This window comes from Macaca fascicularis, chromosome 6 (genome assembly GCF_037993035.2).
Source record: "Macaca fascicularis isolate 582-1 chromosome 6, T2T-MFA8v1.1".
NCBI classification, from domain to species: Eukaryota; Metazoa; Chordata; class Mammalia; order Primates; family Cercopithecidae; genus Macaca; species Macaca fascicularis.
The window spans coordinates 36,901,039-36,919,562 of NC_088380.1; the positions used below are offsets into that span (position 1 = coordinate 36,901,039).

General features: G+C 40.7%; 1 protein-coding gene across 1 annotated transcript in view; it reads left to right on the forward strand.

Annotated features, from left to right (window-relative positions):
* The first annotated feature begins 4,894 nt into the window (after positions 1 to 4,894).
* Positions 4,895 to 18,524, forward strand: part of SLC1A3 (solute carrier family 1 member 3) — an 84,263-nt gene continuing 70,633 nt past the window's right edge. Inside the window, exons 1-2 of the mRNA XM_005556731.3 lie at positions 4,895 to 5,024; positions 6,643 to 6,918. Coding sequence (XP_005556788.1) covers positions 6,738 to 6,918 — 181 coding nt within the window. The 5' untranslated portion in view covers positions 4,895 to 5,024; positions 6,643 to 6,737. The remainder of the gene's footprint in view (positions 5,025 to 6,642; positions 6,919 to 18,524) is intronic.

Consider the following 18,524-nt stretch of genomic DNA (forward strand, 5'->3'; position numbering starts at 1 on the left):
CAGCCTCCCGAGTAGCTAGGATTACAGGCATGCACCGCTATTTATTAATTGAGGTATCATGAACACTGTGGAGTTCTTGGAGTTTAACTCATCCTTTTCGTTTTTCACCCAGAGGTTATTCCAGTTTATGGGAATTTCATTCTTAGAATTTGAGTACTTTGAGTTACCCGATCCAGTCATTTCCAAATCTTGCCCCAACAACTTGGAACACACTCAGGGTCCAGATGCTGGTGGTTGGGGTTAGGGAAGAGAGAGGAGGAGGGGAAGCTAGAGGAAGGGTGAATCAGTGGCTCTGCCTCCCGACCCTTCAGGTTTATAACTGATGTGTCATGCTGCTTGTTTCATCATGAGATTTGATTGGAACAAAGGGTTAAAAAAAATTGAAACCCAGACCTCACCTCACTATTCAGTTTGGAGGAGAGGACCTCCAACAATACCATATTTGCCCAACCTTGCACCACTCAGGTCTCCTGACCCCCAGTCTCCATGCATTTTTCTCTAATGTCACATGACCTATGCTGATTTCACCTGTTGATTATTAAGCGATTTTGAAGAATCTACTGGACTTCAGCAAACAAGTGAGGACAGGGGTAGGTATAAACTAGTCATCCTGCGTTAATTCTATTTCAAGCAAGTGTGATCCTTCCTTCCTGGGAAAGCAGCGGAATGAGGAAAGAGGCTTGCATTTGCTTCTTCTATGACTCAAAAATGAACTGCCTCATAATTCAATGGGAATTCCCTGCCTGGCCAAGGTAAAGGGGATTGTTAAGCATTCTGAAGTCTTTCTTCCCTGGTCTTTCAGCTTAGAATCAATCCATAGGCACGACATTCACAGAAGATGGAATTTTACTCAGGAGCACAGCCCAAGTCTTGAATGTATGTTTTAACGCGTAAACTAACTTCATTCTAACCTTACCCCCAGATTACTATAATTGCATCCAATGTCCAAAAGTTATTCCAGCCACTAAGGTTGATTTGTGCTCAAGGCCCAGTTTCCACAGTTCACCCTGTTTTCTCAACCCAAAACTGAATTTTCTGTTGCTTTAAAAATTAGCATATTTTCTCAGTGCCTGTTTCTGACTTACAATAAACAATGCCCAGACCTCCTGCCAAAAAAATGTCCAAACGCGAAATAGTTGCTATAATAGTCGTTTTTGTGATGGCAACTTTGAGCTGTGTGCTTTTAAATTATAATTACTTTTTTTCCTTACAAAAGATGTGTATCTGTCTTGATTGCTGTAATTATGATTCTATACCAGCAAACAGTTATAAAACATTCATGTCATCACTGTGCTTCATAAAACTCATGCCCTTCAATAAGCTTCCTTTGGTGACTGTATTATGTTTGTGTTTAATCTGTGGCAGGGAAATCCTAATGAGAAGCCATTAATCACTGAGTGTATATGAAAATTTGTGTCCTTAACTAAACAGACCAAAGTGGATATGGCAAGCCTGTTATTGGCATGACATGATTTCGAATCAGGAAAGCGACTTGAGAAAAACAATCTGGTCTAACCTAGTTTTATGGATGACATTCAGAATTGGGAAGGGAGAGCATGTGGCTTAGTGACTGCACACATGGGACCAGGAGCCCAGAGATTGAGGTTCGAAACCTGAACTTGGCAGTAAGGAATTATGGCACAAACTGACTTGACTTCTGCATTCATCCTCGCTTCCCAGCTGTGATGTGTAGAATCCACACATTAAGGAGGTGCCTCACCCAGGGAGCTACTTGGGGGCAAGAAAAGGGGGACGCTGACAAAGGCTATGACTCCCACTCACCCCACATTCAATTAGAGCAGCCACACTGGGATCTACCTTTACATTGTAATGATTGAAGAAGGAACTCATTGGCTTTTTTTTTTTTTTCTTTTAAGTTTGATGTTTACTGACTTCCATTCTCCAAGTCTTAGGATTGGAAATAGACAGATGAACCCTCTCATGTTTGTGACTGTGTTGCATCTGCTTATTGGTGCAGCAACTCTTTTCTGAGCACCTTTCATTCTGGTTCCTGAGTAACCAGTAGTAATCCATACAGGCCCTGTGCTCAAAGACCCTACAGTCTAGACAGGGAGAATTGCAGCACAAAGTGGTAATGACTCTGGAAATTTAAACCCAGGGGGCCTTGGGAGCACATAGAAAGGACAACCAAGCCTGTTGGATTTGGAGAGTGGGAGATTAGAGTTGACTCCCCAGAAGAAATGACAGATGGTAGGCCTTCCTTTTAATGTTCTTTCCTTTCTTTTCTGTCTTTAAAAAAACACCTGGGGGCTTCTTTTGGGAAAAGATGATAAATCAATATGAAGAACTTTTGTCTTAGCACTGACTATAATCCTCAGCATGTTACTCAATCCCTACTGATCTCCAACATCTGGGTCTATAAGTAATAATAGAGTAGAATATACCTCAAAGTATTATCATGAAGATTAAATTAGATAATGTGTGTAGAAGTACTTATAAAACTATAAAGCCTTATAAAAATGTCTGCTGAAGGCTTGAATTCCAATCAACCTACATAATCTTTCCCAGCTAAACTGATATTCTTGGTTCTACAAAGGCTTGACTCATGTTGAGCAACTTGGGAAAATGTCACTTTTCAATATAAATAATAATTGATAACAATAACATGTGTGAAGCCTTCACTAAAAAGCAGACCCTCTTTAGCTTTAGAATGCCCTGGGGCCCCCTGGGTTTCCTCAACACGTATTTCTACCTTTATTTGCTATAAAAATTTGCTATAGCTTTCCAGAAAGAGAAAGTGGTGCTTAAAGAAATAATTCCCAATGTTTCCCTCCAGACTAAAATTCGGATGAACTCTGAACTGAGACTCTTTGCATCTCATTTTCTCATTAGGTTTTACTACAGCCAACAAAACTTTCAGTGGTGAATTACTTCCCTTCTCAACAGAATACCAGACTCCCATAATTCTACACAAACTGAAATAATGAAATGGTTTTTAACCAAGCTTTAGGGATTAGAGAGGAAAAAAAAAAGTAAAAAAGAAAGGGCACCAGGGTCTTCCCATCTCTATGCTAACCAAAGTGTGGTTTTCCAGCCCTTTTTCTTGCCTATTAAAAAAAAAATAAAAACAAAAAACGGAAATGCCAGTGGGCTTGAAACCCCATTTAAAATCAGATTTCTCTTTCAAGTTCCCTTGCAATACAAATCAAAGTCATTTCTACAAAAAAAAAAAAAGTTGGGGGGGGGTTCAAATTAATCCTAAACCCATGGCTCAAATAGGACCTGGTATAGTAAATAAATGCTTTTAAAAGTAGTCATGGCATTGAGAAATGGTTCCATGCACCTAAGCCAGAGGCACCAATGTAAAAACTAGTAATTGTATATTAACACAAAAGATTGAAAAGCATTTTGTTTCACATCCTAATATTATTCCATTCACTTAAAAGAGTTACTTAATATTGACGCTGTATCAGGCATAAGACAGGTTCTTGCCCTCAAAGAACTTATAATTTAGTTGAGAAGCCAAAACCTAACATGAGCTTTAAAAGAAGGATGCAGTACAAAACATGGTATAATTAAGTGTTAAACAATGCAGTATAGATGCTCAGTGACCTAGGAGATCAGAGGAAGGGAAAGGTCACTGAGGGCTGGGAATGTCAAAAGCCTGTATTTTCAATAAGTTCTTAAAATGATAGCATGTTAGAAAGCTGTTATAATTGCTGCTAATTTGTAATTTTAAAGTGTTGACATGATTCACCATTGCTTTCCAACCAGTAGCTGTTCAAAAGGACATACAGTTGAAGGTAAAAGGAGATATTTCTTTATGATCTCCAGAGATTTGTATTGAGGGGAAAAAAGACATACTTTCTTGTTGAATAATAGACCAATAATTGAGCATATTTTGCATGGGGAATACTAAATTGAGTGAACAGGAATTCAAACCTCAGGCTGTGATTTTGGTATAAATTTTTGTTTCTAATAAACCATTTTCTTCCTGCTAAATAAGCTTAAAGTTTTGGGAATAAGTCAGCTCAAAAAACTTTTTTTTTATTTTCTAATATCTATTTTCACAATTTATTTTTCTTTTAAGAAAAGTGGACTAAAAGTGCAAGTCACATTCCCAAGGCAATGAGAATTTTTTAGCTCTAAAAATGGTGTGTGTGGCAGGGAGAACATTTAGCATCCTTTAAAATTGAGACATCTGAACAGCAACTTATCTTTTGAAATCACCAGATCTCAAGTGTGCTTTGCACTCTTGGTCTTAAAATGCGTTTCATTTTCTAGTTTGGCAAACATTCCAGTCTCCTTACATTTGCTACCTTTTCCGTCTCTGCAACACAGGCAGTCTGAGCTAAATTAGGTTTGTTATAATGAAGTTTTGAAGTTTAAACTGCTAAAATAGAGGCATGTCCCTAACTTTATACAAGTTTAGAGAATCGTAGTAAGCATTATTTTTTTCTCCATACTTGTCTGCATTCAGGGTCTTCCCAAGAAATGTCAGTTAATTCCCCTATTCGAAAAAGAGGGACTTTTTCGTAACAGTTGTACAACCAGGCTAAAGAGCACACCCTTGTCTTTCCTGAAGGGGAGGCAACCTGCAGTAATATGAGGTAATTAAATTTAGCCTTAGAAAAGTCTTTGAAACGTTCTAATCAAGACTTTCAGCTTTCCGATTGTGTGCGCTTTATTTTTCAATTCTTGCTAGTCCCGGTTTTGCATTTCTAATGACAGTGAACTGACAACGCGTGAAAGCGGTCTGAGGAGCAAAACAAAGCCAGCAAGCCTGCTTCTGGTGTGCCAAGATTAATCAATATTCCAGAAACCTCGCGGTTTCCCCCTCCTCCCCTGTGCGGTTTCCATTCCCCGCTCCTCCTTTCCCGGGTACAGACTCCTCCCCTTTTCTTAAGTTGCCCTGATAGTAACTTGCAGTCTCAGAGCACATGCACACTGTCAGGGCTAGCCTGCCTGCTTACGCGCGCTGCGGATTGTTGCTCTGTTGTACCTGCTGGGGAATTCACCTCGTCACTGCTTGCTATCTTTCACCCCTTACAAAATCAGAAAAGGTAAGTGTCACATTCTGTGTTCCTGCTGGGTTTAATTTCTCCTTTCACTTCTCTGCCGATCTATTTTGCCTTCCAAGCAGAGGAGTAGCCTGAATCAAGGCTAGCCATTTTGGTAGATAAAGTCCATGTTAGTCATCTCACGTCGTGAGAGTGTGGTGTCTATTTATGCCGGGTCCTCTGCTAATTTGGAGTTGAGTCATTCGGGGTGGATTGGGGGCAGACTGTGGCGCGAGATCTAGAAAAGGATCAAAGTTGAGCGGATCTGCTTAAAAGTGACTGGTAAGAGAAATCAGAGCTATTAGTTTAAAAAAAAAAAAAAAAGTCTGGTCTCTCCTACTTCCCAGTCTTCATTTCTCGCTAAGCATTTAATCCGGTGTGACGTCTTAAACAAATTATAAGTCTTAATATCACTGACCCCAACTTGCAATTATATTTAAAAGGCAAACTGTTAAGTCTTTTTTTTCTTCCTGCACTGGGATTTGCTAAAAGCTTGCGAGGAGTCATTTGCGAGGAGTCCTTTGGTTTCCAGTTACCTCCCCCACAGGCGCACACGCTGGCTGCTTGCGTTGGCAGCGACACACAACCAGGGTACGGCTGGTTTTCACTCGGATTGATTATGGGAAGGGCTATGGATTAGAACTCCTGTAAAGCACCAGGAGGAATCCCTTGATTTTTCAGAACAGCTGATTTCCACCAGGAAAGAGATTTACTGAAATGTAGTTAAATAGCGTGAGTGGTTTAAAGAAACCAGAAACCACACGCTGTAATGTTTGGAATGAAAATTGGTTTCATCTCCTCATCTGTTCTAGAAATCCTAAATCTTAAAATGCTAAAAAGTCAGCGATGGTTTCCTTGGAAGACTCCAGCATGTGTGTCACAAAGAAAAACGCTACTTCATACGTCTACTTGTGATAAAAAAAAGAAGCTGAATTGTGATTTCAGATGATTTATAGATGTGCCCAGAGCACTTTGCTTATTTCATGGAAAAAAAATGAAAAAATTACCCTGTAAAATAGTCACATGTATTTCCCGTGTACTGTGGGCACTTGTGTTCTTTTTATGACCATATTTACTAGTAGATATTATTATTTTTTAATGAAGAAAATAGCTGGTTACTTCACTACATATAATAGAGAAACTTCCACCTATCAATATCTTAATTATTTTTATTGACCTGGTTGTGCCTTCAATCATGTATACAGCATAATTTGTCAAGTAATGATTGAGTACCTTCTGTGCATTCAGTTCAATTGGACATTTATTGAGTGTGTACGTTGTGCAAGGCATGGGCTGGGTTCTGCGGGGGATAGGGGATAGGGGTTCTCAGTCAGATCCAGCTCTGAAGAACCCTTTCATAGCCTCATTGGAGAGGGAAGGATGGATTTTTAAAAAGAAAATAGAACATAAGTTCTGCATATATATTCCGAATTTATGCACATTTCCCACACGTGGTCCACTAAAATATGCACACTGCAGCCTTGAAGTCTGGTATTGTGACTCTCCAGTCCTTGATTCCTGCTGAGATTATGCAATTTGCCAAGAGCTTGCCTGGTGTAGAGCAGCACTGATTTCTCACCCCTGGAGGCTATAACTCATGTCTCTTTTTCTCCCATTCTAGCTGTGTTTTCTAATACCAAAGAGGAGGTTTGGCTTTCTGTGGGTGATTCCCAGACACTGAAGTGCAAAGAAGAGACACTCCTAGAAAAGTAAAATATGACTAAAAGCAATGGAGAAGAGCCCAAGATGGGGGGCAGGATGGAGAGATTCCAGCAGGGAGTCCGTAAACGCACACTTTTGGCCAAGAAGAAAGTGCAGAACATTACAAAGGAGGATGTTAAAAGTTACCTGTTTCGGAATGCTTTTGTGCTACTCACTGTCACCGCTGTCATTGTGGGTGAGTCATTTGATTAAAAACAAACAAACCTGTATCTTGTTTCTCTGGGGCATCTGGCTGCCCGGGGAATATTATCAGATGAACTAGTTGTATCAAAATGATAGCCTAGGCTTTCCTCTGAGCTTGATGATTTTTCTCCACAAAAATGACTGTCTGGGCATGTTTGGAAGAATATATCATAAACACATCATTAGGCATCATTAAGCATTATGCAAATCAATTGTGTGAGAAAAAAATAAATACAATATTTTCCTATTTCATATAAGGATAAAGAAGTGATAATTTCATCATTAGGCATGACAAAGCAAGCATGCTAGATTTGGCCAAAATGTAATTATATACAATGTCAGTTCCACTTAAAACTAATTTATACAATTAGTACACCTAAAATGAGATGTTGGTTCCAAATATAATTATATTCTAACTGATGCTGACTTGAAGCTAAGTATCAAGACTTAGACACAGAGGCCGAATCCTTTATATGTTTGCACTCTGTCACCCAGCAACTGGGAAAGGTAGATTGGGGAAAATGTTAACACAGATCTCTTTCATTCATTGCTTTGCAGAGCCTGCCATAACCAGCTATACCTTTTTTTGAGTCATTTCCATCTCTTACTAATTTAGCAGGGTTGACAGCAATCTGTACTAATAAAATATTACTGTTTTGTTTATTGATCTTAAAAGTTATCGTTTATTACTTATGGGTGGCATTGGTCCTACTTTAAAATATAGCTGAAAAAACCTACTTATTTGGAATTTTTGACCAAACCAATACAGAAATCCTTAGGTTGACAAACATACAAGCCAAAGGCAGGTTGTAAAAATGCTCTAACTTAACCTACCAATTTGCCACCAAAAAAGAGCATTCAGTACAGTTTTAATCTCTACTTTGGAGTTTACCAAGATTTCCATCAACTTTAAAGAGGTAATGATTTAATAAAGATTAAGAAAATTCTGTAGTGTGTAAATATAATTATAACATTTTTCAAGGAAATTGAATTCTTAAATTGTAGACAAATGAAATATAGCAGGAGAGTGTGTCAGAAGACTTCAGATACCTCCCATTTTAACATGATTCTCTTCCATTAGTAATCACTGGTGATAAATGATGGTTCAATTAATTTTAGAGATATTCAAAGAGAACATAGCCTAACTGACCCAGAGAAGTAATGGCTTTCCACAGTAGGTTTCCAGGCTTGAACATTTTCCTGGATGAAGTATTTCAGTCCCACATCATCGTCCTGGAAGTCAATGCAGAATGCAGTCTGCTTGCCTCAGTTTTCACTCTGAATCAAAGTCATTGCCAAGCCAAGAAATAGCTGCATAGTAATAATTGCAAACATTTGTATAGTACTATTCCAGCTACTCTGTAGGAGTTTTGTTTATATCGGCTCACTTAATCCTCAAACAAGCCTATGAAGCGAGTGGGAAGGTATGATTACTATGATCTTCCTCATTTTGTAGATGAAACTGACTGTGGAGACATCAAGCAATTTGCCCAAAGTCACAACACTAGCAAACTCTGGAGCTGGAAGTCAAATTCAGTCTAGTGTCAGAGGCCATTCTCTTAACCACTCTATTCTTCCTCTGCTCTAATGCTAGTTGACATCTTCTAAGAGATGTCAGGAAGAGAAATACCCTCATAAGTTGATGAAGGCCAGTTAGCTAGCAATGCTAGATGCATTCACATAGCATTGTCATTTAACTGTATGATTTACCCAGTTAAACTCAACATAAAACTTACAGTTCTCCTATAGACCGTTAAGCCACATCCTTCTCATTCATTTAACAAATATTCATTTATAATTCATGATCCTGTACATATAATAAATAGAGCTCAGTTATACTGGAGTATATTTGAAAAAGACAGAGAAACACCATTCAAAATGGTGTTGTAAACACCAGAAGAGTTGAATTTCTAAGACAGAAATGTTTCATTCAAGAACAGAGGAATGGAAAGTCATAAAACTTGAACATGGAAGACAGATTGATGGAGAAGGAAGTTCCTAAGTGACTAGTACAAAGCAATAACATCTCTAATAAAAGGAAGATAATGCCAGTATTTAAAAGTCTGTTTTTCTCTAGGAGTTCTGGGATCATTCCTTACCCAATGAGGGCTTTCCTAAGATTTGTGAGAACTGCAATAAGAGTTGGCTGAGCTAGGGTAGATAAGTTGGCCGGGTGCCCTCATGGTTGGCTTTACTAATGGAAACTGAGGAGGCAGAAGCAGCAAGAAGAAGGCACTAACAAAGAAACACATAAAAAGAGCTCATTGACAGTCCAAGAGACCACTGAGTCTACATCAAAGACTTGGAATAGCAAATAGACAACTTAGGAGCAAACAGATTTAGGAGAGAAGGAAGAACCCTTCAGTTATCTGTTAGTGTGTCTTCCACTGAGGGCTCAGTGGATATAAAGGCTCCATTTAGCTTGTCACTGGGTTCCATGTCTACCAGTCTTAAGAGATAGGAAAAGAATGTGTCTGTACACCAACTCTTAATTTATTTGCAGTAGCATAAGAAAAAGCAAGAAATATGCTAGCAAGGATGGAGATAATTATTTTCCCCAAAGATGAGATGAGAAGAGCTATATTTATTACCTAGTTTTCAAATTCCTAGGTTTTTATTGCTTTTAGTGAAAAAAAAAAATCATTGGGAAAACCTGTGTACTGGGTTGAATCTTTGGTTCAGTCTGTTTTTTTCTGCCTTTTTGAAATAAAATGTATATGATTTAATGTGTGGAAGTGGAAACTAGAAAAATATTATGATAAAGACATGTGAATCCATATATTCAAAATAAAGTAGAAATTATAAATATTTTGATATCAATTCATCTGCAAGCATAAGCATAGAACCATTGGTACAATTTTATGTAATTTCTACTGTCATTTCTAAGCAACGTCAAAGTCTGAATATGCCATGCCATGACAAAAGCTCGTGTAACAAGAGCGGTTAGCAATCTGAGAGAACACAGTGCCAAGTTCCACATCCCTTAGAGGGCCCATCATGAAAGCATTAGGTAATGGTCTGCCAGGGCTGTTGTGGACATCTGTCTGACAAAAACCACACTGGGAAGAGTGGTTATTGTCTTTCTTCCTCCAGAAAGCAGTTTCTCCCTTCAGACTATGGTAAGTTGCGTTAGAGTGACCTCAGACATCTCGCTGAAAGAAAGGAAAAGTCCTTTGTCATGTTCAAGTCACAGAACACTGACTCTTTCCATGGCTAGGGAATGAATTACACAATAAAAGTGAGATCTCAGGCCAAACAATAGAAAGAAATGGGTCATAAGATCAGCTGCAAGGTGGGGAGATATTTATAAATAGGAATGCACAGAATTGAGTGGTGGTTTTACCTGAAGGCATTCACAAACACAGTAAACTAGCAGCTTTCTCTGATGTTGGTCTTGGTGCGTGCGCACGCGCGCGCGCGCACACACACACACACACAGAGTTTACATTTGAGTTATCCTTTTTCTGATGTTCTCCTTGCGCAGTTTACATTTGAGTTCTCCTTTCTCTGATATTGGTCTTCACACACACACACACACACACAGACACACACACACACACTCTCACAGAGTTTACATTTGAGTTCTCCTTTATATGGATTTGAAAGAAATTGGTGACTTCTCAGGAAAGAAATCACACTGGCTAAATTTTTATAAAGCATTTCCCTCTGTTCTCTAATACTCTGGCTATGAATTTAAATTGCACTAAAATTCAGTGCAATTCTGTACTATCTCTAGACGGATATACAAGAAACTGGTCAGCATGGCTGCCTGTTGGGATAGGAGCTAGGTGTCTAGAGAATGGGGTGGAAGGAATACTACTTTCCTTTGAGTAAGTTTTTGTATTATTTGATTTTTCCCCTTATTTTTATATTATCTACTGATAGCTATTATCTACTAAGTAAATAAGATAAATTATTTATTTAAAAAAATTCAATGCTATTCAATTTAACAAATATGTTAAATTGTTATGTATGCCGGGCGCGGTGGCTCAAGCCTGTAATCCCAGCACTTTGGGAGGCCGAGGCGGGCGGATCACGAGGTCAGGAAATCGAGACCATCCTGGCTAACACGGTGAAACCCCGTCTCTACTAAAAATACAAAAAGAAATTAGTCGGGCGTGGTGGCGGGCGCCTGTAGTCCCAGCTACTCCGGAGGCTGAGGCAGGAGAATGGCGTGAACCCGGGAGGCGGAGCTTGCAGTGAGCCGAGATCGCACCACTGCACTCCAGCCTGGGTGACAGAGCGAGACTCCGTCTCAAAAAAAAAAAAAAAAATTGTTATGTATCTTAGATGTTATGTATCTTGCCCTGTGCTATGCTATGGGGATCCCCTGTTCTCAGGGTAATTTCATAGGAGACATGGATGAAAAAGAAGATGAGAAAGGAATATCCAAGGATCAGAGGTGGTAATAGAGAAGTTTCTAATTAGCTGTAAAAAAAATTTTAATGAGATCATATTATGCATACTGTTCTACATAATATGGCATTTTTCTGTGTTGGGACTTTAGAGGTTCCATTTCCTTTTAATAACCACATTAGGAGTCCTAGATGTGCCATCTGAAGAAAAAAAAAAAAGAGTGTGGCTTCTGATGAAGGTAGATCTGGATCCATGTGCCAGCTTTGTTATTTAATAGCTGTGTGATCCAAAAGGAGGCATCTCTGAGCCTCAGTTTCCTGTAGCTATATTTTTGCTATAGTTATAATATGTGTTGCTAACAATAATAGAGGCTGGGTGCAGTGACTCACGCCTGTAATCCCAATACTTGGGGAGGCCAAGGTGGGAGGATCTCTTGAGCCCAGTAGTTTGAGACCAGCCTGGGCAACATAGTGGGACCCCATCTTAAAAAAAAAAAAAGAAAGAAAGAAAACAAATAGTCTTGTTGATGTTCACTATTTTGGGCTGGGCAAGGTGGCTCACACCTATAATCCCATCACTTTGGTAGGCCAAGGAGGGAGGATCACTTGAGCCAGGAGTTCAAGATCAATCTGGGCAACATAGTAAGATCTCATCTCTGCAAAAACATTTTTAAAAAAATTATCCAGGTGCAGGCCGGGCGCGGTGGCTCAAGCCTGTAATCCCAGCACTTTGGGAGGCCGAGACGGGCGGATCACGAGGTCAGGAGATCGAGACCATCCTGGCTAACACGGTGAAACCCCGTCTCTACTAAAAAAATACAAAAAACTAGCCGGGCGAGGTGGCCGGCGCCTGTAGTCCCAGCTACTCGGGAGGCTGAGCCAGGAGAATGGCGTAAACCCGGGAGGCGGAGCTTGCAGTGAGCTGAGATCTGGCCACTGCACTCCAGCCTGGGCGACAGAGCGAGACTCTGTCTCAAAAAAAAAAAAAAAAAAAAATTATCCAGGTGCACATGTCTGTAGTCCCAGCTACTCGGGGGCTAAAGTGGGAGGAGGATTGCTTAAGCTCTTTATCGCTGCAGTGAGGCTGCAGTGAGCCATGTTCATGCCATTGCACTCCAGCCTGGATGACAGAGTGAGACCCTGTCTCCAAAAAAGAAAATAATAATAATAACGATAATAGCTAACACTCACAATGTATGGAAAGCACAGTTGTATTTAAGTATGTTAACTTTATTTAATTCTCACAACAACCCAGAGAGGGAGGTAATTTTATTACTCTCATTGTACAGATGAAAAAACTGAAGCCCAAATCCTTATCACACAGCTGATGAATACTGAGTGGGATTCAAATCCTCCATTCTGGCTCCAGGTGCTCATTCACCACACTGTTCTGGGTGCTAGAACACCCATTCTGGCTTACTCCAGCAATTCGCTGAGGGTCTGCCTGAGGTAGCAACGGAAGAGATGAAAAAGAGAGGTTGAACTGAAAGACCACTGGTGAGACTTGGCGATTGATTCAATGAGAGAAGGTGGACTGCAGACCGATGGCACGATTTCTGGCTTAGGTGGCAGAGTGGCTGATGGCGCCACTATTGAAGGTAGGATACAGGAGAAAGATTGGGGCCTTGGGAGTGCACGAGGATAAGTTCAGTTTGGACCTGTTGAGTTTGTGGGGCGGGATGCCACTGAGGTGGATATACAATGGAAGAAGCTTGTTGCAAATCAAGATTTACAAGGTATTCCTACTATCTCCAAATTGAGCGAAGACAGTCTGTCTTTGGATTTCAAGTGAATAAGGATCAGTGAATTGGGCTATCCTACTGCAAAAGTGAGTCTACTCTGTAAGTGAGTCTATTCTCAGAACAGTTTCCATAACTCTAGGGCCCTCTCCTTCATGCTTAAAAGCACTAATCTTTCAGAAATGCTATAGTGATTTCCGGATGTAACTGGCCAAGTCCGTTAGGTCAGCCAAGCAGGTTAATCATATGGTTTGCTATCGGCTGCTGAACTGAACTGACAGGTAGTGGGACCACACCAGTCAACTGCTTGAGTTCGTGAAGCAGGCACAGTTGGGCACGCACACCTCTCAACTTCCTGAACCCCTGATAGCGGGGCATTTCCACACTGATTGAACAACAGCAATCCAAAGAACGATGGACAGATATCTGGGTTCAGACTTATGGTTTCTTCAACACTTCCTGGAAATGAGCAGGGAGAGAGGAGCTTCAGGAAGCTGGGGGGAGGGGGATCCTGAGTCCCCTGGTGTTACCAGAGCTCAGCTGTGCTTTCACTAAGCAGAGACTGGGAGGCAAGGAGGAGGAAGCTGAGGATTTGCAGAGTTTTGCTCTGGAGAAGCCACACTGGGATAGGGTATAAGAACTAGGGTCTGATTTATCTGTGCTTTATCTTCTCCCCTGGGAAGAAAAAATACAGAAAAATTGTCAGGGCTAGTGACGACACATGTGCTGCCCACAGCACATGCATCCTAGCCCTCTCCCGCCTTCTCCAAAAGCACTGCAGGAGCTGCCTCCTACTGTGAGGGTATAGCCCAGTAAGGTATAGTGGAGATCAGAGCCACGTGCTCTGGAGTCAGACAGCCGAGGTTTATGTCCAGTTCTGGAACTGAGCCTCTGTTTCTTCGTGTATAAAATAGAATAATTATAAAACCTGTCGCCAAGATTTATATCTCAGTTCTGCTCTGTACAAGCCATGTCACCTTAAATGATTTCCCTAAGTGCTTGCCAGTAAAGTGTTCATAGACATTGTAAACCCTACGTCTTTTATTTACATCTCTGATACGGCTTTGAGCTGTCATATGCACTGATTTGATGATGCTGATCTTCCAGAGAGCTATAAGACCCTGGTATTTGGGGAGGCTGTGGGGCAGAGATGGGAGAAGATACTCACCTGGTTTGGGTTTAGAAGTGGCTTCCATTTCCTTAGCTAGAGAAGAGAGCCAAGAGAGTTGTAGGAAGAGCCTTAATAGTTGTAAAGGGCTTTTAGATGCAGAAATGAAAGCCTCAGGGTAAGTGATACCATCATTATCTGTCCCTTACCAATCTGGCCTCCTGAGCAGAACCAGAAAGTAATCCCCAGGCAGCCGTTATCACAGTACACTCCTCAGTGGAGGGGGCGCCTGAGAGCAGATGCCTCTCTCGGGAAAACGGAGAGGTGCTAAGAAATGTTTTAATAAGTATTGTAGTACACTCAATAGTGAATTTTTTGTTCATACGCCTCGGGGCCAATCTGAGTGTTCACCACCTCCCTGGTTTCTTCTTTCCTCCACCCCTTTGGTGCCTACTGCCCATTAACTGCCACTCTGATCAGAGTGGGGGCTGGCTGGAACCCTGAGAAAACTGTGGCTGGTTTCCAAGAGAGTTGGGAAAGGTGGTTTTGAAGCAGTGGGTAGAAAACTTAATGTTGTTCTAAGCATATCTCTGGATTCTATTTTGCTCTTTTTCTTCTTGTCAATTCAGATATTGAGGAAACAGAGCAAATAATTTCAAATTTCTCTTTCAAGTAGGTCATCAAATAAGCAAGTGTGTTCAGAACAATTAACCTGCAGTAATAATACCTTTCATTTTTGTGGTGTTACAGTTTACAAAGCACTTTCTGTTGCACTCTCTGTAGCATGTAAGCTACAGCCAGGCCACCCTCCTTCTGATTTGTAGCTGCAAATGTCTGGGATGCAGCTAAGAAAGCATTGAGAGCCTAAAGGTCCTGGGTACAGGCCCGACTCTACCATCAACTAACTTGATTTATGATGTAAGACAAATCTCTGGGCGTCATTTTCTCATCAGCAAAGTAAGTTTGGACTAATGTCTGCTTCCAACTCCAAAATCCTATCTTTTTAAGTCTAGTTTATCTTCCTCTAAAGTATCTGAATATATGGAATAATAAGCAGAGATGTTTTGCTTTATTTTGTTTTCTTTTGTTTTGTTTTATTTCCAGGGCATGACACTGTACCTTGCTAGAATCTTTTTCCTGGATAACCCATTCTGGCTGGTCTCTCCAGTCTAACAAATAGCCCCCTTCTCTCCCTTTGACCTCTTGAGGGCCCCTGGCTCTGGGTCTGATAATCAGTGTTTCCTAGCCAGTGTTTGAGAACACAGTGAGGGCACACTTTGCAGGAGCTCCTTCTGTCCTTCAGTCTCTGCCCGTCTCTCATGAATTAGGGGAAGAAAACCATAGGCTTTTGTTTTCGCTATGGAATAAATAAGATTGTGAAGAGCCTAACTTGTTTAGAGGAGGCAACCAGAGTTTAAGCACTGTCTTTTGCAAGCTGTACGTTCCAGGTACTTGATATTTATGGAACACTAGGATACTATCATTCATCAAGTATTTGCTGGCAGCTAGGTGAGCTGCATCATTGCTGGGAGCTGAGAAAACACACAGAGCGCTTCAGTGCACAAGTTTAGCAACTGTACTCACTGAGTATAAAAATGATGAATTTTGGCTGCGTGCAGTGGCTCACGCCTGTAATCCCAGCACTTTGGGAGGCCGAGGTGGGTGGATCATGAGGTCAGGAGTTCAAGACCAGCCTGGCCAAGATGGTGAAACCCAGTCTCTACTAAAAATGCAAAAATTAGCCAGGCATGGTGGCTGTAATCCCAGCTACTCTGGAGGCTGAGGCAGAGAATTGCTTGAACCCGGAAGGTGGAGGTTGCAGTGAGCCAAGATCACGCCACTGCACTCCAGCCTAGGTAACAGATCGAGACTGCATCTAGAAAAAAAAAGATGAGTTTTGTGTCAAGCTTCAGTGCTATCAAGATTGCCTAGAGCTTATTCCCTAGGCCAAGAATATTCACATCACTATGCCCTATCAAGAGATAGGCTCAAGAGAGTTTGAAACCAAAAAGAGAAAGATAAAAGGCCCAAAAAGGTTTAGATAAAGGAAGATATACCCTGGATGAATTAAGGGAGGGCGCTCCCTTTTTCCCTTTGTATAACTTATCAATGATTGGAGGGTAGATTTAGGAGCAGCGAATTGAAAGCCACAACCAAGTTTTGAATTTCAAGACGGGGTTTCTGTCTCCAGAGAGGGCAACTCCATTCTTCTTGTCCTCAGGCTTCTCCAGTTCTCCAACGATGATTCCAGGCTACAAACTGCTGCTGCTTCACAGAGAGAAGACAGCAGGCTGTTAGTGAGAGGCTTCTTATTCAGAACCTTGTATGAGGCTCATTTATCCCTAATGAGAGTAGGGAGAAAAATACACCCTGCAAAGATGGTGCCTTCTTTTATACCCATTGCATTACTTGAAATTTCATCTTTCAAGCAAATGAAACAAAAGCCCGGGTTTCTTGTGCTTGTCTAGAAGCTTGCTGGTGTCTTCAGCTACTTGATGAATGTGAAGAGAAACATCAAGAAGGAAATTATTAGTCTACCAAGAAACTTCTTGTGAAAAAAGTAGTCATGCTTTTATTTATTTATTTATTTATTTATTTATTTTTATTTTTGTTTTCTTAGATTTACTGTCTTAGGGCAAATGAAGTCGTTCATAAGCAAACCTGAGATTCAGCAGACTTTTCAGGGCTTTGTAAGTTCTGACATTGCAATGCTTTCCACGAGATGATGGATGACGAGAAGCTTGTCATCTTTGCAGAGCTGTTTCAGTTTTCTCATTCTTGCAACTTCAAGGGCTACTAATTGGTTGAAGCAGCACATGAGCCTATAATGATTGAGTTCAAAGTTTTTTCAGATTCGCTTCCTTGTCTCCAAAAAAAAAGAAAGCGGTTTGGTCAGAAAGTGATCTACTCACTATAAATCTGAGCACAGTGAGTGACTTTCCTCTCCATGGCCTAAACTAAGTAAATTCTTCATTAAAGCAAATTAAAGCAGGATTGAGGAGAAATCAACCCAGACTCAAAGCGACATTTTAGAAAGATGCAGGCATCCAGCAGAAATATTGCAGAAAAGAATCCAGTAAGATTAAAAAAGAAAGAGGGAGAAACAGTTGTGGGCCTTTTTTTTTTTTTTTTTTTTTTTTGGCCTATTTTATTTTACTTATGTAGTAAATAAATTTACATAGTCCAAAATAAAAAAGTACAAAAGCTTGTAAAAAGAAAGTACCATACTGTCCCCTGTCCCCCAGGGTTCCCGTTTATCTTGTTATTCATTTCTCATATGCCCTTGGAGAAATGTTATGACTATAAAAATAAATATGTATTTATTCCTTTTTTAACTCTTTGTATACAAATAATAGCATGGTATACATAACCCACTTTTCACCTTGCTTTTTTCACTTTACAATATACCTTGGATATTATTCCTTAGCACGTAGAAAGGCCCCTCATTCTTGGGGCTACATCGTATGGGTATACTATAACTTATTTAAGCAATTAGCAATTGATGGACGCTTCGGTTGTTTCCAGTCTTTAGACATTTTTATTTAAAAACAGTGCAATGAATGATCTTTCACGCATGTATCTGTGGATATACCTAGAAGTGAAATTGCTGGGTCTAAAGGTATACTCATTTGTAATGTTGATAAGTATTGCTAATTTGTACCCCATAGAATTTGTGATCATTTGCTCTCCCAAATTGTGGGATTTAAAAAAAGTTAGCCTCGGTACTGTATTGCCTCTGCCAAAGGTAAGCATGAGTGGACTTTGCAGTTTGTGTGGGTTACGCAGACAAATGGAGGAAACTAAGGAAATCAGCGCGTTGGAAAACTGTAATTTCAGGATTGAATTGAGTAGATGCAGGTATCTCCCTTCTTCTAAAGCCCAAATTTAATCCAGACACAACACCCAAAGCTTTAATTTGTATGTTACGTTCAACTTTTGAAGCACTTTCACGTCTCTTACCATCTATAATCTTCACAATAAACTGTGAAAAAGATGGACGAGGGTTTCAGTTTTTATCGCTCCCTCTAAGCCCTCGCCTCCTACCACCGATTTAACACAAGTTTAGAAAGTGAAACATTGAGCAATGTGTCAAGGGCACTTAGAAAAGAGATTGCCATTTGGCCGGGCGCGGTGGCTCAAGCCTGTAATCCCAGCACTTTGGGAGGCCGAGACGGGCGGATCACGAGGTCAGGAGATCGAGATCATCCTGGCTAACCCGGTGAAACCCCATCTCTACTAAAAAATACAAAAAACTAGCCGGGCGAGGTGGCGGGCGCCTGTAGTCCCGGCTACTCGGAAGGCTGAGGCAGGAGAATGGCGTGAACCCGGGAGGCGGAGCTTGCAGTGAGCCAAGATCGCGGCACTGCACTCCAGCCTGGGCGACAGAGCAAGACTC